The sequence below is a fragment of the Eurytemora carolleeae genome, unplaced genomic scaffold, assembly GCF_000591075.1.
Source record: "Eurytemora carolleeae unplaced genomic scaffold, Eaff_2.0 scaffold1095, whole genome shotgun sequence".
NCBI lineage: Eukaryota > Metazoa > Arthropoda > Copepoda > Calanoida > Temoridae > Eurytemora > Eurytemora carolleeae.
Window position 1 is genome coordinate 77044 of NW_019396982.1, and position 27415 is coordinate 104458.

At 32.4% G+C, this 27415-nt stretch overlaps 1 protein-coding gene and 1 long non-coding RNA gene across 2 annotated transcripts; both read left to right on the forward strand.

Moving 5' to 3' along the window:
* The first annotated feature begins 385 nt into the window (after window positions 1-385).
* LOC111710769 (uncharacterized) lies at window positions 386-2850 on the forward strand. The gene is made up of 3 exons (XR_002767126.1): window positions 386-420; window positions 1101-1205; window positions 2796-2850. It is a non-coding gene; the product is annotated as an uncharacterized LOC111710769 (long non-coding RNA).
* Window positions 2851-5306: 2456 nt separating this feature from the next.
* On the forward strand, window positions 5307-22811 carry LOC111710764 (platelet glycoprotein 4). Its single transcript, XM_023484890.1, has 22 exons — window positions 5307-5425; window positions 5736-5824; window positions 6215-6289; window positions 6894-6984; window positions 7487-7541; window positions 8246-8298; window positions 8967-9055; window positions 10785-10879; window positions 11236-11309; window positions 11727-11821; window positions 12505-12552; window positions 13116-13198; window positions 13494-13557; window positions 14150-14248; window positions 15086-15171; window positions 15348-15428; window positions 15791-15876; window positions 16229-16305; window positions 16806-16885; window positions 19709-19776; window positions 20405-20649; window positions 21680-22811. The coding sequence occupies exons 5-21, from the start codon at window positions 7487-7489 to the stop codon at window positions 20645-20647; spliced, it is 1476 nt and encodes a 491-aa protein (XP_023340658.1). The 5' UTR covers window positions 5307-5425; window positions 5736-5824; window positions 6215-6289; window positions 6894-6984; the 3' UTR covers window positions 20648-20649; window positions 21680-22811.
* The last annotated feature ends 4604 nt before the right edge of the window (window positions 22812-27415 follow it).

Below are 27415 nucleotides of genomic sequence, written 5' to 3' on the forward strand. Positions count from 1 at the left end.
TATCGGGTATAGGGGTGTGAGATTTTTAATATTTCCTTGTGTATTTTTCAGATTATTTTTTCCTTCTGATACTCGTTTCTGACATCCCTGAACAATTTAACAATTTTTCAACGTATCGATGCATTTTCAAGAAATACATTTTTTGATTGTAGAAATTAAGCGTAGTTTGAGATGAAATATTTACATTTTTTCAGCAAAAAGCTTGCAGGATTTTATTGATTTTATTATTAAGAACTTTTTGAATTTTTTTCTTATTTATTTCTAATCTGTTATTTCTACGTAGTTGCAATGTCAGTAAATTTTATGGAATTTAAATATTTGCCTTGTCAGATTTCTTCCAGCCATGTCGTTATGTAATTATTTTTTAACTTTAATCAGTACTTTACCAATACTCATGGAGAGAAGTGAAATTATATCAAAGTAAAGAAAATAATACTTAATAATACTTATTTATTATTTATGTTTTCTTGAGAAGAAAAAATATGTATTGAAATTATAATGAAATATAAGTCATTTCGAGATTGTTTTTGTGGTCATAGGGTAGGACATGTTTAAAAGCCTTGTTTTGATTTAATATTCAAATTATAAAAAATTTCTCCTCGACTATTTCTCCAAATTTCCTAAGATATTTGCACAACCACTGTCTTGTTATTATTTTATAATTTCCGAGCACATTTTCTAGGAACAGTTTTAAACAAAAACAAATTGAGTTGTGAACTGTTAAAACCTTAAATCTTTTTATTTTGCTCAAGTTTAGTGATAGAGCAAGTTTGTTCGTATTTGATGGCGTTTTGAATTAAAAAATATTCTGCAAAATCCTGAGAAATTTTACAATTTTCAAAATTGTTTATTCTGAACATTTGCTTTCCTTACAATATGCCAATTTTATCCCGGGAGAAAATAATGGCAAACAAAACGAACGTGTTAAAACGATTGTTTTTTTTATTCGTTTTTCCATTTTCGCTAATGATGAAAATATTAAAGCAAACTTTAACAGAATAAAGTTTTAAATGTTGCAAGTTTAATTGAAAGTAAAAAAACGAACCAAGAACGATGAACACCCCTTCTCAAATTATAATTTGATTGATTGATATTTTCAGGTTCTGAGTTGATTAGTTCTGAGAATAAGTTTCTCCATCTGCAAACCCGAGTATCTAAACTTGCATCAAATCCTAGGAGGAACACAATGAAGAAAATAAATATAAGTAAGTACTGTCTTAAAGGGACTGCTGCCGTATATTCAAGTAAATCTTTATTTAAAACTAGCTTGGGAACCCAGCGTGGACCAGGGGAGTCATAGTTAGTCCCACCGTTCACACGTCCCTTGTCGTAAATTACGATTTTTTCCGATAAAAGTCGGACTACTCAACTTAGCATCTCAAATACAAGGTAAGAACATTCCAGTGGCTCTCTAGAGTTCTCCAATCAAAAGTTGAGGCAAATCGGTTCGGGGGTTTCTGAGTTATGACCGGACAAACAAACAGACTGACAAACAGAGATCACAATTTATATATTTTGATAGAAGAGTAGCGGGTCCGAATCACAATGGTACAATGAGGAAGTTATCGCTGTTTTCAATCTTAAAACGTGTTTAATTCCGCATCTGTACCATAAATCCGCACGTAACTTTTAGAGAGAAACTGCAATTCAATCAACTTCATTTCTGAGAGAAAAAGAAGTATATTTTCTGCGCACCTTTTTTTAATTGTTTTTTTTTTAACAAAAGATTTAGAATCAAATTTCTGTATTATATAATATATATTAGATATATATTATATATTCTGTTTTTATGTTTTCAATTTAATTTTTTCAAAATTATCAAATAATTTAGGATTAAAATCTGAAATGCTGAAGTATCATGAAACTTGTGAATATTCTTTAATTTGATATCAATTTATGCAAAGTTTGAAACTTAAATTTAAATATTTTAGAAACTTTTTGATTTTATTTTAAAATGATCAATTTACATAGAATGGGGATACTGACCAATCACTCAGTAAAGAAAGGGAGGGGTTAACATTACACTATATTGTGGTTTGGTAAAGAATGGTCGATTGTTGCATGTTAAAATGTATTTCTATTAAATTAATACATTTATATTTGTATGTTTTGTAGAGAAGCAGGTGTTTTTTAAGATTAATTTTAATTTTTAAGCTGTTTAAAGCTAATTTTTTTTTCAGGACGGGAGCAAAAAAAATTTATTGTATTTTGAAAAAACTCAGTTTTGGTTTTTCACACTGAGAAATACTCAAAAACCATCGTCTGAAACCCTGTACCCCTGGACTACCCTGAAATATACCAGCTGTAAATCTAAATCTAAATATATCGTCATATGTTTAGAAATTAGAGCAGTAACCTACTTGGATTTGATTCCTTTCCTTGTCCTTAATTTTATACACTACAGATGTCACCGCCGTCGAATAAATCAGGGAAATTGACAACGGAACAAACGTTGAGAACAGGGGTATGCTCAGGAATTTTTAAGGTGGGGGGGCTTAATTTTTTTTTATTTTAACAGCTGGGTTTAGCACCCGCTTGGGCCTGAAACCCCTGGAAAACATTGATTGTACTGATCCAGAGGGGTGGGGGAGCTTGCTAAGCCATTTTAGCCCCACATCCCCCTCAGTACGAGACGGCTCTTGTTGATAAATTTAATTCGAGAGATCTTTTCTCCGAATAATGCTACATTTCTGTCTATTGATACGATTAATAATTTTTCTAGTTTTTTATATTAATGATTTATTTCTGCTCTGTGTCCTATCATGTTTAGTCGGTATATAATATCTACCATTTAGGTTTATTACTGCTCTGTGTCCTATCCAGTATAGTGGTAACATGATATCTACTATTTATGTTTATAAATGCTCTGTGTCCTATCCGGTATAGTGGTTACATGATATCTAATATTTCGGTTTATTACTGCTCTGTGTCCCATATTTTATAGTGGTTACATGATCTACTATTTAGGTTTATTACTGCTCTGTGTCCTATCGTGTATATTCGGTATATGATATCTACTATTTAGGTTTATTACTGCTCTGTGTCCTATCGTGTATAGTCGGTATATAAAATCTACTATTTAGGTTTATTACTGCTCTGTGTCCTATCGTGTATAGTCGGTATATGATATCTACTATTTAGGTTTATTACTGCTCTGTGTCCTATCTTGTATAGTGGTTACATGATATCTAATATTTAGGTTTATTACTGCTCTGTGTCCTATCGGGTATAGTGGGAATTTCATATCTACTATTTATGTTTATAAATGCTCTGTGTCCTATCGTGTATAGTGGTTACATGATATCTAATATTTAGGTTTATTACTGCTTTGTGTCCTATCAGGTATAGTGGTTACATGATATCTAATATTTAGGTTTATTACTGCTCTGTGTCCTATATCATATAGTGGTTACATGATATCTACTATTTCTGTTTATAAATGCTCTGTGTCCTATCGTGTATACTGTATAGTGGTTACATGATCTACTATTTAGGTTTATTACTGCTCTGTTTCCTATCTTGTATAGTGGTTACATGATATCTAATATTTAGGTTTATTACTGCTCTGTGTCCTATCATGTATAGTGGTTACATGATATCTAATATTTATGTTTATTACTGCTCTGTGTCCTATCATGCATAGTGGTTACATGATATTATTTGGGTTTATTACTGCTCTGTGTCCTATCTTGTATAGTGGTTATATGATATCTAATATTTAGGTTTATTACTGCTCTGTGTCCTATCTTGTATAGTGGTTACATGATATTTAATATTTAGGTTTATTACTGCTCTGTGTCCTATCTTGTATAGTGGTTACATGAAATATTTATGTTTATTACTGCTCTGTGTCCTATCATGCATAGTGGTTACATGATATTATTTGGGTTTATTACTGCTCTGTGTCCTATCTTGTATAGTGGTTATATGATATCTAATATTTAGGTTTATTACTGCTCTGTGTCCTANGGGGGGGGGGGTTGTCTCTGGATTTGAATGTTTACCCCTTTACTAAAATCTATATGGGCCTCTGATAAGCCTGGAAATTTGAAACCGATAAACAAATAATTTGCTGATATGGAAATTACGTAATTATATATTCTTTAAACTATTATTTTCATTACAAATGAATTAAAAAAATATGAAAAATTTGAATTTCTTAAAATTCAAATTCAAAATCGCTTGAAATTCTAAGAATTATAAGATATTTGGGTCTTAGGTCCTAAGCAAGAATTGAGCCCAATCCAATGAGACATTAACATTTGTTTGGAACAAAGAAAAAAGACAAAGTTTTAAAAAATTGAACATGAGAATCATTGGATTTCTAACTTTACTTTTGATTGAGATACTAAGACTTGTGAAAAAAATGTGAAAATGTCTAATTTTTTCAGCCTACGTTACCCCTAGGATCCCCATGGGCTCCCTCAAAAAAATCAGCCCATTTGGTCCAGCCGTTAGGCCAGCTATAGCTAACATATAATTTGAGCGACCAGCTTTTTTATATAGATGATCATGAAAGTTATTTCTAGGGTCGACTATGAAAGTAGCTTTTCTCTCAATTATGTTAAATATCTCTAGCGATTTTCATCTCCTCACTTCATTACTTTTTATATTAGAAAAGTAAAGAAACCCATTAAAAGATCTTGCTATTTCATGGTTTTGTAAAATTTAATTGTTGTGTGAATTTAGTTTTAACTAATCAAGCGGTTATTAATCTATCTTTATCATCCGATATAGGTATAAGTTGTTAAACTGAGTGCATATTGATTATTGATAAATAATATCTATATCAACGTTGAAAGGAAAAACCTGTTAGATTGATTAAAATCTACTCCCTATATTAGATCCAGAGCCTATAATTTATCCCAGTTATTGAAACTTGTTAAAATTTATGTGAGACAACTTTTTAAAATTCCCTGTTCTGATTTTTTACCACGGTTTTTTCATCTTGGTTCGGCCATTTCAAATGGTTGCGCTGACTTCTATCTATACTTTTATTAAAGGGAGTGTAAGCGTATTTAAGTGACCCTCCATATAAAAAGGGCATACCCTATTTACAACGGTACCCTGAACACCTTTGTGAGACAATTCCGGTGTACACTGCGTACAGTCTGAACTCAACGCAGTGCACACCGGAATTTGCAGCTGATCATACAAGTGGAATTTGATACGTTTACACACACACATCTCTGTACTCGACGAACACACAAAGGGTTTAAGGGTACCGTTGTAAATCGGGCATTACCCTCTTTGCATGGAGGGTCACTTTAAACTACGCTTACAGTCTCTATAATCAATTTCAGTTTGGATTATATGGATATAAATCCTTTTGTTTAGGAGTGTTGTGTTGAGTAAGCTGACATTATCTCGTAGTTCAGAAACATTTTATATCTGGGAGGATCCGCCCATATCTCCGCATTTAAAGGTTACAATCAGAAAAATAGAAATAATTTGCATTCAACAGAAAAAATTAAGGAAACTGATTACTTGCCTTAAACAATAAGTGTTGATTCTTATATCTTTGCAACTTGATGTTTCATACCTTTGACATTTCAAACTATAAATTCTTCTAGATCAAATGGGCAAAGTTTAAATAAAACATGGTGTACACCATCAGGTTGTTAAGATTTAATTATAAAAAAATTAGAGTTTGAGGTGAGTGTTCAATTCATTTTCTAATTTTAATTTAAAGCGGAGAACCTAAGTTAAAGTTGATTTTGATTATTTTATTTAAGGTTTATTTTTGGAATTTTACTAATCCTGAACCTTTCTTTGCTGGGTTGGAGAAACCAAATCTTCAAGAGGTTGGACCCTACACGTACAGGTATCAACGATTAAAGAATTTTCAGTCTTTTCCCTCTGAAATCATGATATTTTACCTCTAGTTTCTTAAATTAAAATGATTGTTGTTGTAATTTCTAGTTGCCCTATCCTGCAATAATAAAGAGTGAGGCCTGATTAACAACGGTACAATTTACATCTTCATCTAGTTTATAATGTTGCATAATGTCGTTTGTCTAGTTTGACAACTGCTTATCATTCTTACAATTTACTCCAATAGATTTTTTTAGAGTTAGAGAAACTATATCAGACAATGTTAATAGGAGTACCGCTATGAATGGGACATACCTGTATTCTATATATAGAGGGTAACTTGAAATTACTTCTACAGTCCCTTTAACTTTCAAGTTTAACCAACTATTATATATTGCAGACAGAAGTGGTTAAAACAGAATATAACCTGGCACACCAATGGAACAATATCGTATAGAACACGAAAAATATTCACGTAAGTAACAAACTTTTGAATTGATCATGAATTTAATTTTTTTATTGAATTTCAGCGCACCTGCAGGGTTACCCACTAAGGATGAGACTTCGACGAATTTTTTCTTTGCTAAGTCACTAATAATAAGCCATTAAAGGACTATATTTTCAAGGCAAAATACTGGTTTTAACATTAAGATCGACAGAAGATGAGTTACAGGTCGTCTTTACAGTCTTATCCTTTGTTGTAACCCTGTAGAAACAACTATGCTATTTACTATGCAGTGAAAGAATTGAAAAGACTATTATAGATATCTAGTTCTCTGTACCGTTATTATTTAAGCGTATATACATGGTTTTTCTCATTTGCGAGTCCTATTCTTGCTGTTCCTACTAGTTTTCCAGCTTATACAGTATACACCCTAAACTTAGCTTTCCTTGTGTTCTGCAGTGAGCTGCAGTACATTGACCGAAGACATTTGGGTTTTAGTGAATATCCCATCAACGCTTATAAGAAAAAAATACTGCTGTTAACCTTTTTCGACTTTTTTAGACGGAGAAGCTATGTCACGTTTACAGCTTCTTAATATAATATTCTGAGAGTTTTAATATTTTGTTTACTCCAGGTTTAGTCCGGTTGATTCCTGCGCCGGTTGTAGTGATGTCAACGATCAAATTACAACTATAAACGTTCCTGCCATCTCTGCCTACTATCAGGTCAAAACATTTAAAATATATATTATTAAAAGCAAAACATTTAACAAAAAGGGTATTTAAACATTTGAAAATAATATTCAAAGCAAAAAAGTAAGAAATATTATTTAAAGTAAAACAGTGTAAAAATCAGTGTAAAGGAAAACAGTTAAGAACAATTATTTATAGAAAAACATTTAAAAAACAATATTCAAAGAAAAACATTTAAAAATATCATTTAAAGCAAAAAATTAAAAAATATTATTTTAGTCAAAACATTAAAAAAATTTAAACAATTTAAAATAATTTTCTAATCAAGAAATTACAAAATATATAATGAAATAATTATGAAATTCATATCAAGAGCCGAACATTTGAGAACGCTTTTTATGAGCAAAACAAATTATAAGAGCATTTCAAATGTCGGAATAATGCTTGTTCTACTTTAATTTAATTCCCTTCCTCTGGATAGAAAATGTGTAGAATATAAATAATCTTTAGCAAATTAGATTTTTTAATTATTTAGATGAGAGAAGCTTTCTGGACAGGGTTCATTCTGACTGGCATGATTCATGGACTAGGTTGGTGTACTCTCAATCCCCTTAAAGGGAGTGTTCGCGAAAAATGAAAGGGGGTATAGGCTTAATGCGATAAAAAAACGCTTTTGATCGCAACTAATCTTACTTCTATATTTTTTAATTAATTTCTTTTTAATTTGATTATTTCTCTTGTGACTTGCGCAACTATCTAAGAATGCCGCGGACCACTCACATTTTTCGAAATCCGTTAAAACGTTTTCTAAAAAAATAAAATATTATAAAATATAAACTATATACAAATGTGGCGAAAGACAATCGATGACTATAGGTTGTAATATCTGAATGATTTGTTTGAAATTAAATGGATTTTTTCATTCTAAGTCGTATGTTGCAATTTTCTGAATTTGTATGGGCGCTAAGTTATTCGGTATGAGACTTCTTAAACAAGTTTCTCCTTATAGAGGCAACAGATATAAGTACGATTAGTAGCGATCAAAAACGCTTTTTATCGCATTAAGCCTATACCCCCTTTCATTTTTCGCGAACACTCCCTTTAATAAATTAGTCATAGATCCATTTGGAACAAGTTTTAACAGTAACGGAAAATTGAAAAAAATGAGAAATGCTTAAAATGTTGTTTTTTTTTTGAGGGGGGGGGGGATTTAAATAAATAGTTTTAACATTAAAAATATACCAATTTCGTACGCCAATTTAACAAATGAAATAAAATATCTTTTTATTTTCAGATTACCGAATGTGGACAGTTAAAAGTGCCAAAGATCTGCTTTGGGGCCATCAGGGACATATTTCTTAATTATTTTTATGAAACTATTGTGTACTTTATCATTCTTCCTCACTTCATCGTGAATTTCATAATAAAAGTTATTGGACAGAAATGTTCTCTATATTTTGAAGGTTCTGGCCCTTTAAGATTTAATTTTGTCCCTCGCTAAAGCTCGGGACAAAATTAAATCTAAAACGGCTTGAACCTTCTCAATAAAAAGAAATTTTCCGTCCAATAACTTTAAAACACTGCGAACCAAAATAACAATGTTATCTTACTGCTTTAATAGATGCAGAAATGCATGAAAATATCGTAGTTTTTTAGGTGCATGCATAATATGGAGGATCACGATTTAAACACTGACTGTTCTCCTCGTGAAAAAGTTTAGTTTAAACTTGTTTATTTGTAAACTTTGTTTTAATATGTTTTCTTTAATGCATTTATGCAAGCATATATAAGCCGCATAAAACATATATATTTTGAAGATATTAGTTTTTTTCGCCGACATTTGAATTTGATCAAAGTCGAGAAATTGAATTTAACAATTAGAAAAATTTTAATTGTAACTTTTAGTTCATTTTTTGCCAATCGTTGATATAAAAATATCAAGTATAATGAAAAGTAAAACTTACATTGAAATTGACTTTTTACAAACAAAAAAAAAAGAATATTTGTGAATATAGGAGAAACTGTTTGATATTGCCCGTCACACAATGCCCGACCCACCTCCCTTCAACCAGTTCGGATTCTTTCTTACTAAAAACTCAACCAAGTAAGTGTAATTACAGATGAATAATTAGCAATTAAAAGTATCCTAAGTTCGAACTCTCCTCCTACAACTTTCTAAAATATGATACAACTAGCGCCATTGCTATTCCATTTTTGTGTTCAAGGACATATTTAGAAAAGGTGCTGAAACTATTAATGCAGCGCTGCCTAGATTTCAAAAAGTTTCTATGATAAAGATTTTTATTTTGCAAATTGCCAAGGTTTAACTTCTGAAATTCTAAGAGACAAGTTTTCTATTTTCCTAAATTTTTCTGCTAATTTTTTATTTAAAAAAAAATTGGAATTTTTTCATTTTTACGAAGAGGATAAAATAGTTTTTTCACCCTTACTTTTTTCTGCATTCGTGTACGATACTTTTTTCTTTTCAAGATTAAGAAGAAAAGTTTGATTTTAATCTAATCGGAATTTCTGAAAGTTTGAAACTTTTTTGAATCCTTAATATTTTGATAAGTGAAAATGGAAAATATTCATTAAAAGTTGAAATATGTTTTGGTGCGCTAAATCAAGAAATTAGAACTGTCAAATTTTCTAATTTTCCCTGAATTTTATGCATATTTTTTCAAGGATGGTTTTTTAACAGGTGTTAGTAAAAGCAGGAACATAATTGATTGTTTACTTTGTATGTTTGTTTAATATTCCTTGTCGGCTTGTCCGCTTAAAGTAAACTTACTTTATTGTTATTAAAAGATAATTTCACATTTTTTTCTATTAAATTGATTTTAAAAAGATTATGAAGTCATGTAATCAATATTTATTTAACACTACTCTGAGTCAATTTCCCCCCCTGTATTTAATGAAATAATTTTTTCCTTTTTGAATTTTGAAGTGCGGAAAAAATTATTTTGATTCTCTCACTTGGAACAGTTTTTAGAACAATATCTGGTCAGCTCATATTTTCCAAATATCTCCGTAGTGTTTCGATTGCTTGGAATTTGGAAAAAATATGAGCATTGAAAAGAATTTGACTGCCAGCCCTAAGCACCCAGAATAAAAAACAAGACCCCCCCTTTAGCATCAAACGATACAAACGCTGAAGAAATATTCTGAAAATATTATATCTAAACATTTGTGCCGAAATTTGTGTAGAAAAGAACAAAAAATTCAATCCTAATAAGTTAATAACAAAGATTACATGTGTACGCTAAAATGTGTACTGCACAAGTCATTTCAGGCCACATATATACTGTTTCCATTCAGGGCTTCCTCAATTTCTCATTATTCTTCTGAACAGGGTCAGCCAAAACAATTTCAAAACAATTTTCTACGTGAAGAATCTATAAATGCATTAAATGAGATTGTTTAAATATTTGATTAATGAAGGAGGTACCATATTATTATGTCTCAGGGTTGACAGACCCCGAAAAAATAGTAGTAGAAAAATAATTATTTTTCTATGCAATTTAGCTTAAAAGAATTCCCGGGCTTAAGTTAACTGTTCATTAATTACGTGTTATTCAATTATTCAATTTATATTGAATGTATATAATTTCTTGAATAAAGATCTACCAATGTTGTTGATTTATTGTGAAGACGACGGAAACTAAAATATCGACTCTGTTTTCTTCAGATAAATTGTAAAATCAGCAATTTCTAGATCAGCCGTTTTCTGTAAAATAATAAGTAATACAGAAATGGTAGATACCCAGATATTTGAACAGTGAACGATCCCTTGAATGTTTGATAAAGTAACTAATTAATGTTTTTGTTTCTAGAGAGGAGGATCTGGGGTTGTACACTATGTACACTGGGGAAGGGGATCCGTATAAACTTGCAACTATTGCGGCATTCAACGGCAAAAACAATCTTGGTAAGTGAGTAGATATTTAATGTGCTATGAAGTTGAAATTCGGCATTGATGATGATTCAAACTTCATAGAGTAAACTAAATATAGATAGGTGTTAGTTCCATATTTTTTTAATATACATTTCGGTCGGGGCTAACCCTCTTCAGTTCTTGAGATTTGTCTCTTGTCATGAAAATTCAAAACTTAAAAAATATTAAAGAAATATTTTGTCTGCCAACCACTGGTCACGGAGAAATCTCTTGTAAGAAAAAGTGGGTGTATGATCTCATTTGTCGATGATTTATTTCAACATTTATTAAAGATATGTTACTTAGCACATTTACAGTCAACTAGTTCTTATTTTCGTGATATGTTTTAGGTCGATGGAATGATAGTGATTGCGACAAAGTGCATGGCTCTGATGGAGCATCATTTAATCCGTACATACAACAGGTTTAGTATCTAATCCGTACATACAACAGGTTTTATATTTAATCCGTGCTTACAACAGGTTTAATATTTAATCCGTACATACAACAGCTTTAATATTTAATCCGTGTATACAACAGGTTCAATACTTAATCCGTACATACAACAGGTTTAATATTTAATCCGTACATACAACAGGGTTAATATTTAATCCGTACATACAACTGGTTAATATTTAATCCGTACAGACAACAGGCGAAATTTTTTTAATACATTAAAGATGCAAGTCTACCATTTAATCCATGAACGTACAAATCAAAAATTTATCGAATTTGGTATTTTTAAAATGTTTTTACATGTTTCCAAAAAGTAGCTTTGTTCTCCCGTAGGATTGTTTTTTTTAAATTTAAATATAGCTTTTTAAACTAAATATTTGTTTAGAAAGACACATTGTGGTTCTTCAACGACCAGCTGTGCCGGGCCATGCCACTGGTGTTCGAGGAGGAGGTGGATAGAGAGGGTTTACCGGGATACAGGTAACCTCCCCCCCTTACATGTAACATAAGGATCGAGTAAAGAGTTATAAATAAAGGAGTTTTAAGACGTATTATATCTAATTCATGTTTAAATATCCACCAAAATTTGTGTAAGTGGAAAAAAATAAATTATATTTTTATTGACGTTTTCAAAAATCTTGATAAACTGTTACGATCGCGTAGAATCTAAAACATATTAATGAAATGTGAAAGATCTGTAAAAGAAAACATGATGGGTCGGATTAAAAAAAAAACATGCCCTTCTGAAACTTTTCTTCCAGTGTAAAAGCGCTATAAATTATGTTTAAAAAGGAGTCTGAATGATTTTAATGATAATGATAATGAAAGTTTCAGCAGGAAGCCATTAAAGTTTTGAATTTATTTTAAATTTTTTTAAGAAGTTTGAAATAAAATTAAAGAAGGAATGAAAAAAAGGATTTTTATTTTCCTAACTTTTTTTAGGGGAGGGGCAGGGGGTAATTATGGTGATTTTAAAGGTTAATAGGTTAAAGTGGCTCTTGAGGGATAAAACAATAAAAAATGGGGTGAAGTAAATTAAAATTGTTTAAATTTCCAATTTTTTAATTTAGTTTTGTCCAATTAACCCCCCCCCCCGGTACTGTGCCAGTTTATGAATAAAGTGAAAAATAAAATAATTTAGTATTAAAGATGTTTTTGTCTAGATACCGACCTCGGGAGGATGTTTTCATGTCGCATCGATTTCCCGACGAGTAAGTTAACCTTCGTTTTTATAATCATTAGTCTAGAATTCAATTCTTCGAATCAGAATAAAATATCAATTCAACGTTTTGAATAAAATCTAAATTATCCAGACTTTCCAAATATTATTATAATGTTCTTATAGCTTACGAAAATATCAATTGGTTTGATTTTTTTTTAGTTAAAAAAATCTGGACAATTTTAGTTTTATGATTGAACTCATGGGTTTTTAATATGTGAATTTTCTACAGGGGCTGCCAACGTAATTTTAAGGCCCTGCAATTAAGGAGTTTTACCTGCCCTATTCACAATGGTACCCTTTACAATACAATACTACAATGGTACCCATTACAATACTACAGTGGTACCCATTACAATACTACAATGGTACCCTATACAATACTACAATGGTACCCTTTACAATACTACAATGGTACCCTTTACAATACTACAATGGTACCCTTTACAATACATACATCATTATCTAAACAATATTGATGAAAAATGGTGCATATAACTCTATAAAATGAGGGCCATTGAAAAATGGGAAATGTAGTTACGTTATATTTTCCAGGAACTCTTGTTATGGTGTAGAAGGAAGTGTTCTTGGAGATGGAGTATTTGATGTTACGACTTGTCAGTTTAATGCTCCCATAGGTAAACTAGTTGCCTTATAAGGGACGGTTCACTTAATATGAAAATATTTGTGATTATCATTTACTGAAGAGATGAAGATGATTTTGTTATCCGTCAAATCTTAAATATAGCAAACTAAATTCATGTTATCTGAGTAATGACTTATGTTTTGTATTTTAAAAATGTTCTTGATTAATTGATGCTCACGAATTCTGAAATTGGAAATCCACCCCATTTTCAAATTATCTGAACAATCCCTTTAAAGTTCATGAACTCGTTGAATATTTAACGAATAAACATTTCTATCCTTTTCAAGTTCTTTCCTGGCCTCACTTTCTTCATGCAGAGGATAAATTCAGGGATGAGGTTCAAGGACTCAGGTCAGTTACTTGGATAACAAGATAGGTGTTGTCAAGGATTATGGTTATGAAATAAGTTAGGTGTTTTCAAAGAATTTAGTAATTTTGGTATTCATGAGGTTAGTTGGTTAGTCGGTGTGGTGGTAGTTGATGATTTGGTTATGTGAGCAGTTGGTTAGTTGGTTGGTTTATAATTTTAATTAGTTGAATCATTGTTTAAAATGGTAGTTATTATTTGATGGTTTCATGGTCAGTTTGTTTGTTAGTAGGTTTAGTTTGATAAATAACTTGTTAACTGGGTATTAGGGTTCATTTGGCGGTTAATTGGTTGGTTGGCACGTTGTTTGGTTGGTTAGTTGGCACGTTGTTTGGTTGGTTAGTTGATTGGTTGGCACGTTGTTTGGTTGGCACGTTGTTTGGTTGGTTAGTTGGTAGGTTGGCACGTTGTTTGGTTGGTTAGTTGGTTTGTTGGCACGTTGTTTGGTTGGTTGGTTGGTTGGTTGGCACGTTGTTTGGTTGAATAGTTGGTTTGGTGGTCAGGAAAAATAAAGTGTATTAGATTTGGGTAGTTTAACTATTAAAAATTATTTATTGATAACATTTTTTTCATCAGGCCGAATGTGAAAGAACATGGATTTTGGTTTGATATTCAGCCCACTACAGGAACCACCCTTAGTGCTAAAGCTAGAATCCAGATCAACGTTATGGTCAGGTTAGTTACGCAGAATAAATTGTAAAAATATTTTAAAAAATAACTAGGTGGAACTTTCCTCCCTTTTGGATAATTTTTACCAAAAACTCTTTGATATGCCCCAATTCAACAACAAATATAATTACCAAACATCTGGAGAACTTTGATTTTTAAGTGGAATGATGATTTTTAAAGAAAATTGAGCCATTGATCCGCTCTGATTCTTTTAACAACAATACGTAGAGAGCAGGGTTTGTGAAACAAAGCTACTTTTTTCATTATTTTGTTTGATCTGCTAGCTGTAAGGTTGTGTAATTAAATCCTTGTCCTAGTGTCATCTTTCAAGGTTATTCTACACTTGTGTCAACTTCTTAATCTATAACAGGAAACTTAAGAAAGTACTAATGAACAAAACCCGGTTTAGTAAGCCGAGTTTTTCTTTCTTTAGTACACTTTAAAGTTTAATTTAATAAAGTGGGATGTGTTTTTTTCAATCAGCTGGCTGTTGGACTGTACAGCTCACTTAACTATGTGCATTGTACATCTACAAACTTTGACTGATATGCTATCCACAAACTTTGATTGATATACTAATTCGGATTAAAAAAAAATAAAGTTTGTATTCTGAGGTTTTGTGACTTTATATCTTTTTCTTTTTAATCAGTGATCCATCTTATCCTTCTTATCTCCGTGTGACGTTTTTAATCTTATAAATCTTGTTCGCGCTACAGCACACTTTTTACTTATAGACCCTTTTCACACATCTACCTACTAAATTCCTACAAAAATAATTTCAAAGTTTTAGTTTTTTGTCTCAACATGATTTCTCTTACAATTTAAACCATTTCTCTAATTTAGAAGTTCCACCATTTTCGATGATCTGGCGAACGTGAATGATACCGTTGTTCCAGTTTTATGGTTCGAGGAGGGAATCGATAAACTAGGTGAAATATGCAAACTTTAAAATTTTCAGACTCTTCTCGCCATCTTGCCCTTTATTCATGTGCAATGTTGGGTTAGATTAATGAACTCAAAAGCAATTTATTGATTTATGCTTTAATGTGAATGTTTCGTGTTGAAGAGATATATATGAATAATTATTGCATTTATTGTATTTCAGGAGAAGATATTGTTAAAGTTTTGAAAACTGCTGCAGTGGATCCTGCAATATATAGACAATATATTCTGTACTTCTTCATAGGTAGGTTTTTATCATACTATTTTAATTTATTATAAAAAGAAAGGACTGTGACTGAACAATGATAAAAGACGTTTTAAATTGATTTTCATCAGATGTTGGTTTAAGATTACTTTTGCAAAACAACATATTTATCAACAAAGATGTTCCTAATTCCTAATATTTTGTTATGTCTCTTATAGTTAAATGTTCATTCTTGCCATCACAGAAGAGAAAAGTAATATGTTCTTAAAACTTTTCTAACATAAATTTTCTATTTCACAACTTTCCTTTTCTTCTTTTAGCTTTAACATCCCGCTAAAATCCTGCGTTTATCTGTACATTTTTAAAGCCCTAATATCATAAATATTTGTTATATTGTTTAGTTCTAATGTCCTGTGTTCTACTGCTCCTGTTGACTGCAATGTGCTTGTGCTGTTCTAATAGAACCTCGGTCGCTAAAGTTGAAAAGGTAATATTATTGTAAATACTAAACAGCTGAATAATTATTTCATCTACTTTTACAAAAACTAGGGTTTTTATTTTTATTTGGTAAATAGAATGAATTTTCTGACAAATTTCAAATAAAAAACTAAAAGATCGAAACAAATAAACATTAAGGAATTGGTTTATGAAAAAATGAGGAATTCTTTGGGAAATGGGTAAAGAGTAAATCTATTGAGAAAGAGGAAAACCATATAAAATGCGGAGAACTTAGCAGAGAACTTGAGAAAGGATCAGACCTTTAGCTTTTTTGAAATTTAAGTGTTTTTAAGGACATGTCCAGTTTTTTTCCTTTTCTTGGATAACATATAATGATTAAGGTTCGAGAACAAGTTCATGATATGCTTGGACCCTCTAGCTACGATACAGAACAAGCTGTACAACCATTCCTGGAAAGGTACACAGTACATTACAGTACACTTAGGGCACACCTCACAGTACACTCAAGTACTAAAAGTACACCTCACAGTACACTCAAGTACTTAGGGTACATCTTACAGTACACTCAAGTACTTAGGGTACACCTCACAGTACACTCAAGTACTTAGGGTACACCTCACAGTACACTCAAGTAAACTTCAGTTTCACAGCAAATAAAAGGAGTCGTAAACTCCTAGGAAATCTTAGTTTTGTTTAAATCTTACCAAGGAGTAAAGAAGAATCAGTTATTTTATGAAAAGCAAAGATTGTGAACAAGGTTCGGTATTTCTGAGCAGCGAAATCACTTGCTAAATGATAATAAAACGTCACAGCAGAATTTTATAGAAACCATATTCTTTCTCCATAGTTCTATAATCTACGATTCTACATATATCATTGGTCTAAACTTTACATTTGCTTGGTCGATATAAATTCCTTGTCAATATTTCAACAATTTTATTAATTTTAAATATTTAGTACTGACAGTTCACGGACTAATTCTGCCTGCCATTCTCGGAACTGTAGTGAGGGTACTAGACCCCCGTACATACTTACAGGTTGGCTCAGTTTGTGATAAATATATATATCATTTAGAAAATGGACTAAAATATTGTGATTTTTCTTTTTACTGAGCATCATATTGCTTTTAAGAATATAAATCTATTTTTATTTAAAGATTTTCCATGTCTGTTGATCGATCTACTGAATGGTTGTTTAAATAATTTTAATTGATTACACTGGGGAACAAAGATTTTGGTGCCAGAGATATTTCAACGGATTCTGTTACCTTTAGGGTCACTGATAACTATATGATAAATACCTTTTCTCAATCAGGTCAGAATTTTCAGCAATTTTGATTTATTGTCTTGTAAGTTTTGGCTTATCGAACGGGTATTCGTTTAAGAGAGAAATTGGCCATAACTCAGCCCACAGGCAAAATTTAAAAAAATCAAAGGCACTTTATTTTCTCAAAGTTTTAAAGTTGAAGAAATGAATGTGGCCTTATTTTTAAGATTTTTAGCCTACAGCCTGAGATATTACTATTTTCTGTTATTTTCATGAAGACGACAATTGAATAATTCAGATCTCATTCTGAATGGTTTGTGGTTTGTGTATACATGTACACAAACCAGAGTTCTGTACACATGTACTCTGGGTACAAGTGTACAGTGTACAATTAGTGTGATCTGAGTTTTCTCCCAGTAGAGACATCAAACATGACATCCAGGAGAAAGTGCCTAAATGATCCTGATAAGTTCTGCTACATTTGTGGGGAGTTTTGTACGTCAGAAAATAGAAAGAGTGTTACAGATTTTGTTCAGCAAGCCTATTTGGCATACTTTGATTGCAGGCTTGGTGATCAGGACAAAGAGTGGGCCCCTCACATTGTGTGCAAGTGTTGCACTGAACACCTCAGGGAATGGACTAAAGGCAAAAGGAAGGGTTTATCTTTTGGTGTTCCTATGATCTGGAGAGAACCCCAAAACCACTTTGATGACTGTTATTTTTGTGCCATAAACCTGAAGGGGATTAATAGGAAAAACAGGAAACATTTAAAGTACCCCAGCTTACCCTCAGCCATTAGACCTGCGCCTCATAGTGAAGAAGTTCCAGTTCCAGAGTTCAAGTCATTCCCCAATCTTACAGATGTTGAGTGTGTGCCACTAAATGTTAGTGGTGATCTTGATCAGAGTGAAGATGATCCAGACTTTGATGATCAAGACTTTGATGATCAAGACTTATCATCTCAACCCAAACAGTTTGACCAAGGTGAACTAAATGATCTAGTTAGAGACCTGAATTTGTCGAAAAAGTCTGCTGAACTTTTAGCCTCTAGACTAAGTGAGAAGAATCTTCTTCGAAAAGGTACAAAGGTATCCTTCTACAGAAATAGAGATTCCGAGTTTGTACCTTTCTTCTCTGAAGTTGATGGGTTGGTTTTTTGTCATAACATTCCTGGTCTTTTGGCTAAGTTGGGTGTAAATGACTACAATCCTGAGGAGTGGAGGCTTTTTATTGACAGTTCCAAGTACAGCCTGAAAGTTGTTTTGCTCCATAATGGAAATGTTTTGGGATCTATTCCAGTTGCTCACTCAACCAAATTAAAAGAAACATATGATGCAGTGAAATTGGTCCTCTTGAAAATTAAGTATGATGAGCATTCCTGGCAGATCTGTGTTGACCTGAAAATGGTTAACTTTCTCCTTGGTCAACAGAGTGGGTTCACCAAGTTCCCCTGCTTCCTCTGCCACTGGGACAGCAGGGCAAGGGCTGAACACTGGGAAAGAAAGGAGTGGCCTAAGAGGGATGTCATGGTTGTTGGAGAGAAGAATGTGATAGCTGAACCACTTGTGGACAGATCCAAGATCATATTCCCTCCTCTTCACATAAAGTTGGTTCTTATGAAGCAGTTTGTCAAAGCCTTGGACAAAGATGGTGAATGTTTTAAGTACATCTGTAATGCCTTCCCTGGACTTAGCATTGACGAAAAGATGGCCGGGGTTTTTGATGGGCCCCAGATCAGAAAACTTATCAAGGATAACCAGTTCTTGACTAGTATGGACCCAGTTGAATTTGATGCTTGGTCTTCTTTTGTCCTGGTTGTCAAGAATTTTCTTGGCAATGACAAGGCTGAGAACTATGTGGAGCTGGTGGATAGCATGCTGGAGAGCTACAAGCAGTTAGAAGCATATATGAGCATCAAGGTTCACTTCCTATTCAGCCACTTAGACAAATTTCCTGAAAACCTTGGAAGTGTCAGTGACGAACAGGGTGAAAGGTTCCACCAAGATATCAGAGATATGGAGGAGAGGTACCAGGGTAGGTGGGACAACAACATGATGGCAGACTACTGCTGGAGCATAAAACGGGACCACCCTAACATGCAGCATAGAAGGATAGCGCTGAAGAAAAGCTTTGCCCCTAATGTTTAGATTTTCAGCTGATGTTTCATTTTTTCAATAAAAATTTAAAGTACATGTTCATTTATTTCTTTAGAATATTACAAACTATAAAAATGCAGGTATTGGCGATGCTACAACGATACAGACTTGTCAGCCACCTTCGTCTATATTTAAAAGCAAAAAAAACATTATATCTGTGCCTGTGGGCAAAAAAGAAAAAAAATAAGACCACTTTTATATTTTGTACACAGGCTGAGTTATGGACAATTTCTAATGTTGATAAATCGCTCTCAGAACGACAAAATATATAAAGCTAAAATCAATATTGCAAAAAAATCTGACCTGATTGAGCAAAACGGCGATTATTTTAGTTATCAGTGACCAAAGAGGTAATATAATCAGTCGAAATATTCTAGGCACCATAAAAAAAAATTCTTTTGTTCCCCAGTGATTATTGATTAATTGATTATTTTGTAGAGGGGAAGAGTGATAAATTGTTTGATATTCTTCATATTAATCGTGCTCTACCCTACAATACTATGCAGGTAATACAAGAAACCCCCCTCCTCCCTCCAACCGACCTCTTTCTAAAAATTTGATTAATTATATTCTTAACAATTTGAATTTCTTTTAATGTTAATGGTCAATTATAATATTCATAATTAAATAAACATATTGCATAGAAATGATTAATTAAATTTTTTGCTGTGGATAATCTTAATAAAAATGGGTCTGCCTGCATGGGCAGGACATAGTATCCAGCCTTTCCCATGGACACATTCGATGGCTGAAAGCGTCGACAGGCGCGCACACAGGGAAGGGGGCTGTAGTCATCTTGCCCACCCCTGGGCATCCCAGGGGCCCTGTCCCCTCCTGAGATTTATGGGCAAAGGTTAAAATCAGGTGTGGTGGGTAAAAAATAAGCTTGCCCCTGTTTTCCCCCTTAAAAAATAATATAAAACTTTCCCCAACCCCTGGGCTAAAATCTTGTGTATGCGCCTAAGCGCCGACCCCATTTTCAACGATTGATGTGTTATCTTTTAAAGATAATTCTTCTTATTATTGAATAATTGTGGTTAAGAATATCATTTTAAACAGAAACTGCACAGTGTACAGGAAATACGGATGAAATTGGAAAATTACAAAAAATGAACTGTTTGTTTTTATGTGCAGGAAGTTAAATTGACTGTTCCAGAGAACCTTCTAGAAGGAGGGGTAGTGACGGAGAGGGAGGAGGGAGTAGAGGATCTTCATTCACTCCCTGAGGAGGATGAGGATGACGATGAGCATGAGGATGAAGTGGAGGAAGAGGATGAGGACGATGAAGATAGTGAAGAGGAAGAAGATGGTGGTGAACCCACTGATATTCTTATTCTACCCAGACCAAGGAAAATATCTTTATCATTCTCATCTTGAAGGTACATATTCATTTACTCACTAATCTCTCATATTCATTTATTCATCATTCTCTCATTTCCATTCAGCATTCTCTTTATTCATTTATTTATCATTATCCATATTCATTCATCAGTTTCTTATTTTCATTTATTCATCATTCTCTCATATAAACTCATCATTTTCTTATATTCATTTATTCACAATTCTCTCATATTCATTTATCATTTTATAATTTTCATTTATTATTCTCTCATATTCATTTATCATTTTCTTATTTTTATTTATTATTCTCATTTATTCATCATTCTCTCGTATTCATTTATCATATTTTTATTTTTATTTATTATTCTCATTTATTCACCATTCTCTCATATTCATTAATCATTTTCTTATTTTCATTTAATATTCTCTTTTATTCATTGATCTTTCTTATATATTCATTCATATATTTTTTATTAAGATTTATTTATCATCCTCTCATACTCATTCATCTTTCTCTCATATGCATTTATCTTTCTTAAATATTCATTTATTATTCTATTTTGTTTATTTTTCTTGCATTCATTTATTAGTCTCTCATACACCATTTATATATGTATTTATATCTTTGTGTATGAATAAATTTTTATAATATAATATATTCACTCATCATTCTCTCATATTCATTCATCATTTTCATATATTCATTCATCATTCTCTCTTATTCATTCATAATTTTCATATATTCATTTATTATTCTCTCATATTCATTCATCATTTTCTCATATTCATTCATCATATTCATATATTCATTCATCATTCTCTCATATTCTTTATCAATTTCATATATTCATTTATTATTCTCTCTAAATTCATTCATCATTCTCTCATATTTATTGATTATTCTATTATATTTATTAATCATTCTCTCTTATTCATTCATCTTTCTCATATATTCATTTTTTTCATAATATTTCTACAATATTTTTCCATCAACAAATTTGTTTTTGTCTTGAATATAATTTTTTTAACTTGTAAATCACAAACCATAAAGATTTGTTTTTGTTTCAGCTGTGATCTACAGAACTAGTTCTAAACCCTCTACCCCCTGTTAACCAGTACTATAAATACACTTAGCTTTAATTTCAAAACAAGCTCAAGAAAATTCAAGTGCTTAACAGATTCAAGTCTTATATCTATTGTATGAAGACCAGGGACTAAACATCTGCTTTTTATTACCATAATGTATACTCGAAATCATTTTTAAATTTTAGTTTAATTTTAACTTTTGATAAGATCAGAAGCTGGCAAGGATTATTTTATTGGTGTATCACTGTTCAGTACTCAGAGATTATTATAAACCTACCATCCCTAACTAATATTTAATTTATTAAATATAATTTTATTTTGTAGCATTTCTTCTAGTATTATTGTAGTGTTTTCCTATGCAGTCTATGATTCTCTAAAAAACTTACGAAGTCCAAGGTTAACACCAATACCGCCCAAAAACATTTTTCTTTCGACAGAAGCAATGAGCGTTGAAAAAAATACATATCTGTCAATGTTTCGGTTTAGCAATCTACATACTACAAGTCTTGACTTATCCTTTTATCACGCTCATTTGGTGCATAGAGTGCGCCTAAAATTTTTGTGCAAATTTAACGCAAAGTTCTTGTTTCAGGCGTACATTCCTGAGACTCATGTTACTGTACTGTACTGTACTGCTTGTGATTTAAGTAACAATGTAACACAGGAACCTTGAACATTTTGTAGATCTATTGATCTAATATCTTCTTGTTTACCCTGTGTTCTCCTATTTTTTATAAAGATCTCAAGAATAATGTAAATTATTGTAATAATTATTTTTAACATTGTTTAATGTATAAATGAAATGAATGCTACGAATTGTTAACAACTTTAAATTTTAACACATCTAAATCTTACCAAACTCCTGTTTTCATCCTCGAACTGATCATCAATTTCCTGCGAAGGGATAACAATGAAATGATCAGTATGTACCCCATGAATTTGAACCCACATCCTCCCCTTCCTTTACACCCGGTGATGCTCCTATATGCATTAAACTCCCTTCTTGTACATATGTTGATATGTACATAAATTGTACTTATTTATGAAAACGCTTGTAATATGTATGTATGTAATGTGTACCGATGTTTAGGGTTCGAATAAAAAAGTGAGAAAATCTGTTAGTTGTCATTTTGTCCCTTTCAGGATTCAGGATTTGTGGTAATTGACACGATTTAGTTCATTTTCCCACAAATGTAAATGACAGAATTTTTGTTTGAATTCCCAAAATTTTTATTTCACTGTATGGCATGAAAACAACTATTTTGTCCGTGTTTAATCGTTTCAGCTTATTTTTACCTTTCTGATGGTATGTATTATAAGTACAGGGTTAACTTTAAAGGGTTGACACTGCAGTGATGTTCCTTGGAACTGAAAACTTTTTCCTTTCTTTGTCAACTCCTTAAAGTACCATGAACAGACTGTTTATAAGGCAGAAACACAAATCAAACCTTGAATTTGTTGAATTTTCGGTCACCATTTAAGTCTCATCCTTTGTGGGTAACCCTGTACTTCAGGCCGTGAAAGAAAATGTGCCCTATTACTATAAAATTTAAGGGTTTCAAATTACAATTAATTTTGTAAATTGTCTTGCTGTTCCGTCCGTTTATTCTTTTCTTTATTTCCCTTAAAATTCCGTACAAATGCAATTTTAAACTACCCCCCACGCGTTTTTACATGTATAGATAGAACTTTTGGAAGGCTGAAAAAATTAGTCTTGTTATTGCGTTTTTTACTACGATATTTCAATCCGAGGGTGTTCCTGCTTGATTAGTGCAAGCCTTCAATATATTCTGTAAAGGTTATAATATCCAGGGTTACCCACGAAGGATGAGACTTCAGAGACGACTGTACGGAATTTGTTTATTCCGTTTTCTTGCTTTTGGGGTTCCGTTTAAGGTTAATTTCTCAGCATCACTATTTAGAAAACCGTCAATTCACTCATTTGAATGCAATAAAAGCAAGATCCATTCGTCATTGTTGAGTTTTGGGTCGTCTTTGCAGTCTCATCCTTTGTGGGTCACCATGTACTGCATAGAAAGAAGAAAATACATCAGTGCATTGGAATCATCAATTTAAGAAAAAACTAGATGAATTCTGTACAGTCGTCTCTGAAGTCTTATCCTTTGTGGGTAACCCTGTAAGTCCTGCATGAGTTTTCTTAAATAATTCTTTTACAAAATCTCCCGGGAAATATCAAGTTAACGACGACATTTAATTTGGAAGTACATCAAAATAGAAACCTCCATATTATGTTTAAATATTACAAATAGGAAATCACATTGTAGTTGGGACCGCTTAAGCAGGGTAGGTTGTTTTGATTAGTTGGTCTAAAATTAGTCAGAATAGTGATAAAAATTTATTAGACTTTGAATTATATTTGATTTAATGGCCAGGGTAAGGAGTTGGTTTGAGAATATCAGGTATATAAACAATAAGAACCATAAAACCTTAGAATAGATACTAGATAGACGACTTTTAGAATAGATAGACGACTTTTAGACTCAAGTTTTGACTTAAAATCGTCTAATGAAAATAAGACACAGAAAAGGTGTATACACCTTTGATGTGCCTTATTTTCATTGGCCGATTTAAAGTTAAAACAGTTAACAGACCAATTTCACTTAGTAAAGGATTTAATAAGTTACTACTACTTGTATACCTATTTGTTTTTAACATCAAATGAACTTAATTTTTGCTTTAATGTCGTCTTCCTATTTCATAGTTCTCTGGTTTTCACTGTTGTAAGTTTATAAAGTAGTAATGTCTGTTTGTTTGTATGCACAATAATAACTCAGGTACCGAATTGCCTCAAATATTGATTGAACAACGGGAAAGTTCGAGAGATTGAAGTTTGCAGCAGCATATTGGGTCCCCTCTGGTGGAGCGGAGGCCCTCGGAGAGAAATTTTTTCACCAGAGGGAATAATTAACACTCAGGACACTAATTATTCCATCGGAGTGATGGTAATTAACACTCAAAACACTAATTACTCCACATAATAGATGGTAATTAGCCCTCAGGAAACTTATTAATCAATCGGAGGGATGATATCTAGGCTAGCACACAAAACACTACTTACTGCAACAGAGGATGGTATTTAACAACACTCATGACACTAATTATTACATCGGAGTAATTTTTGCCTCGAGTGTTTATTACCATCCCTCTGGTGGAGAAATTAGTGTCCCGAGTGTTAAATACCATCCCTCTGGTGGAGAAATTAGTGTCCTGAGTATTTATTACCATCCCTCTGGTGGAGAAATTAGTGTCCTGAGTGTTTATTACCATCCCTCTGGTGGAGAAATTAGTGTCCTGAGTGTTTATTACCATCCCTCTGGTGGAGAAATTAGAGTCCTGAGTGTTAATTACCATCCCTCCGGTGGAGAAATTAGTGACCTGAGTGTTTATTACTATCCCTCTGGTGGAGAAGTTAGTGTCCTGAGTGTTAATTACCATCCCTCCGGTGGAGTAATTAGTGTCCTGAGTGTTTATTACCATTCCTCTGGTGGAGAAATTAGTGTCCTGAGTGTTTATTACCATCACTCTGGTGGAGAAATTAGTGTCCTGAGTGTTTATTACCATCCCTCTGGTGGAAAAATTAGTGTCCTGAGTGTTAATTACCATCCCTCCGGTGGAGTAATCAGTGTCCTGAGTGTTAATTACCATCCCTTCAGTGGAGTTATTAGTGTGCTGAGTGTAAATTATTATCCCTTCGATGGAGTTATAATAAGAGTTCAATAAAAAATGTTTATTCTCTCCGTTCGAAATAATTTCTCTCCGGTGGCCTCCGCTCCAAAGGAGGGAACCGAATATACTGCTGCAAACTTCAATCTCTCAGAAAGTTCTTAGGTTGGTTTAAAAATTTGAAATCGAGTGGGCTGACTTTTATAGGAAGAGAAAGTTTTTAGACAAAGCTTGTGGTTGATTATAAAACCTAATATCTTTTATAAACTTATTCACTTATACACAGCCTGTTATTTTGCATTTAAACCTCTCAAAGTTTTAGACAAAGCTTGTGGTTGATTATAAAACCTAATATCTTTTATAAAATCATTCACATGATACATCTACACAGCCTTTTATTTTGCATTTAAAACTCTCAAAGTTTTTTATATAGATATTGGCAACCTTTTATTTAGATAGTTTTATTTTTAAAGCTAGAAGCACAGTATAGTTATATATATGGTAGCTTTTTCATATGAAGCCTAATGGTTTAAAATGAAAGACATTTTTGTAAATTTGAACACAGTTTTTTATATCCGCATCATACAGGAGCTCACAGTGGTTTTAGAGTAAGATTGTGTACTAAAACCACTTAGAAGCACAGTGGTTGGTTCTAAACTGTATTTTCTACTTTAGCCGCAATGTGGCTTTAGTAACAGTTAGAAGAATAGTTTTTCTACTTAAAGCCTTTTTTACATTTAGGACATATAGAGTGGTTTTCTAAAGTTCGTTTTTCTTTATATTTAAGAGCACATGCATCGGTTCCAACATTAATTTGTTGGCTTTGTTAGTTTGGATCACAGTGGTATTTGAGGCACATTTAGGTTTGAACATTTGATCATAATTCTTCACAGTTTTTTATGAGAATGAATATTTCTGTATTTCTATTTGTCTAATTGGGTGTCTCTCTTAATTTATATCCGTCAGGTTAAACGTCTTTATATCTTTATGGCACCCGGGCCTCATTCCAGTATATCAGAAGAATTCCTGCACTCTATTATTCTCAGGCCTAAGAAGCGCTTAAACAGCTGGAATCTTGTCAACCCTCTTCTCAGAATGAATGAAGCGTGGATGGATGAATGTGCTGCCAGATTACAACCCCTGGTAGATCAATATCAACCCAGACAACACCAAACTTTCGCAATAGAAAAATTCCGAGATTTGATCGTAACAACCCGATCATGTCCTTGGGACAAAAAAATCTCTTTTAAAAAATCTTTATATCTAATTAACTGTGTTTCTTCATTCCCATCTGTCTCATTGGGTGTTTATCTATCTTCCTTTCTTTCTAAAAATGTGCTGTCTATCTGTATTTCTATCTGTCTAATTAACTGTCTATCTGTGTATTTTATCTATCTTAATTGGCTGTCTATGTGTGTATTTCAATCTATCTAATTGGCTGTCTATCTGTGTATTTCTATCTATCTAATTGGCTGTCTATCTGTGTATTTCTATCTATCTAATTGACTGTCTATCCGTGTATTTCTATCTATCTACTTGACTGTCTATCTGTGTATTTCTATCTCTCTAATTGACTGTCTATCTGTGTATTTCTACCTATCCTATCTAATTGGCTGTCTATCTGTGTATTTCTATCTATCTAATTGACTGTCTATCCGTGTATTTCTATCTATCTACCTGTCTATCTGTGTATTTCTATCTATCTAATTGACTGTCTATCTGTGTATTTCTATCTATCTAATTGACTGTCTATCTGTCAATGAGATCTAATCAATTCTGATTGTAAATCATCAAATTTTAAGAAAGCCTCGACTTTAAAGTTTCGCCACGCCTTAGTCTTTGCTTTTACCTCCTCACCAAATCACTTATATTTTTATGTAGCCCAAGATTTATACATTAAAAAATATAAGTGCTTGATTCTAACATGAGTTTTAAACGAGTTATTGGCAAAATACTGTCTACTTGACTTTCTATCTGTGTTTCTATCTGTAAAATTGGTAGTCTATATGTATTTTTATATGTTTAATGCTGTCT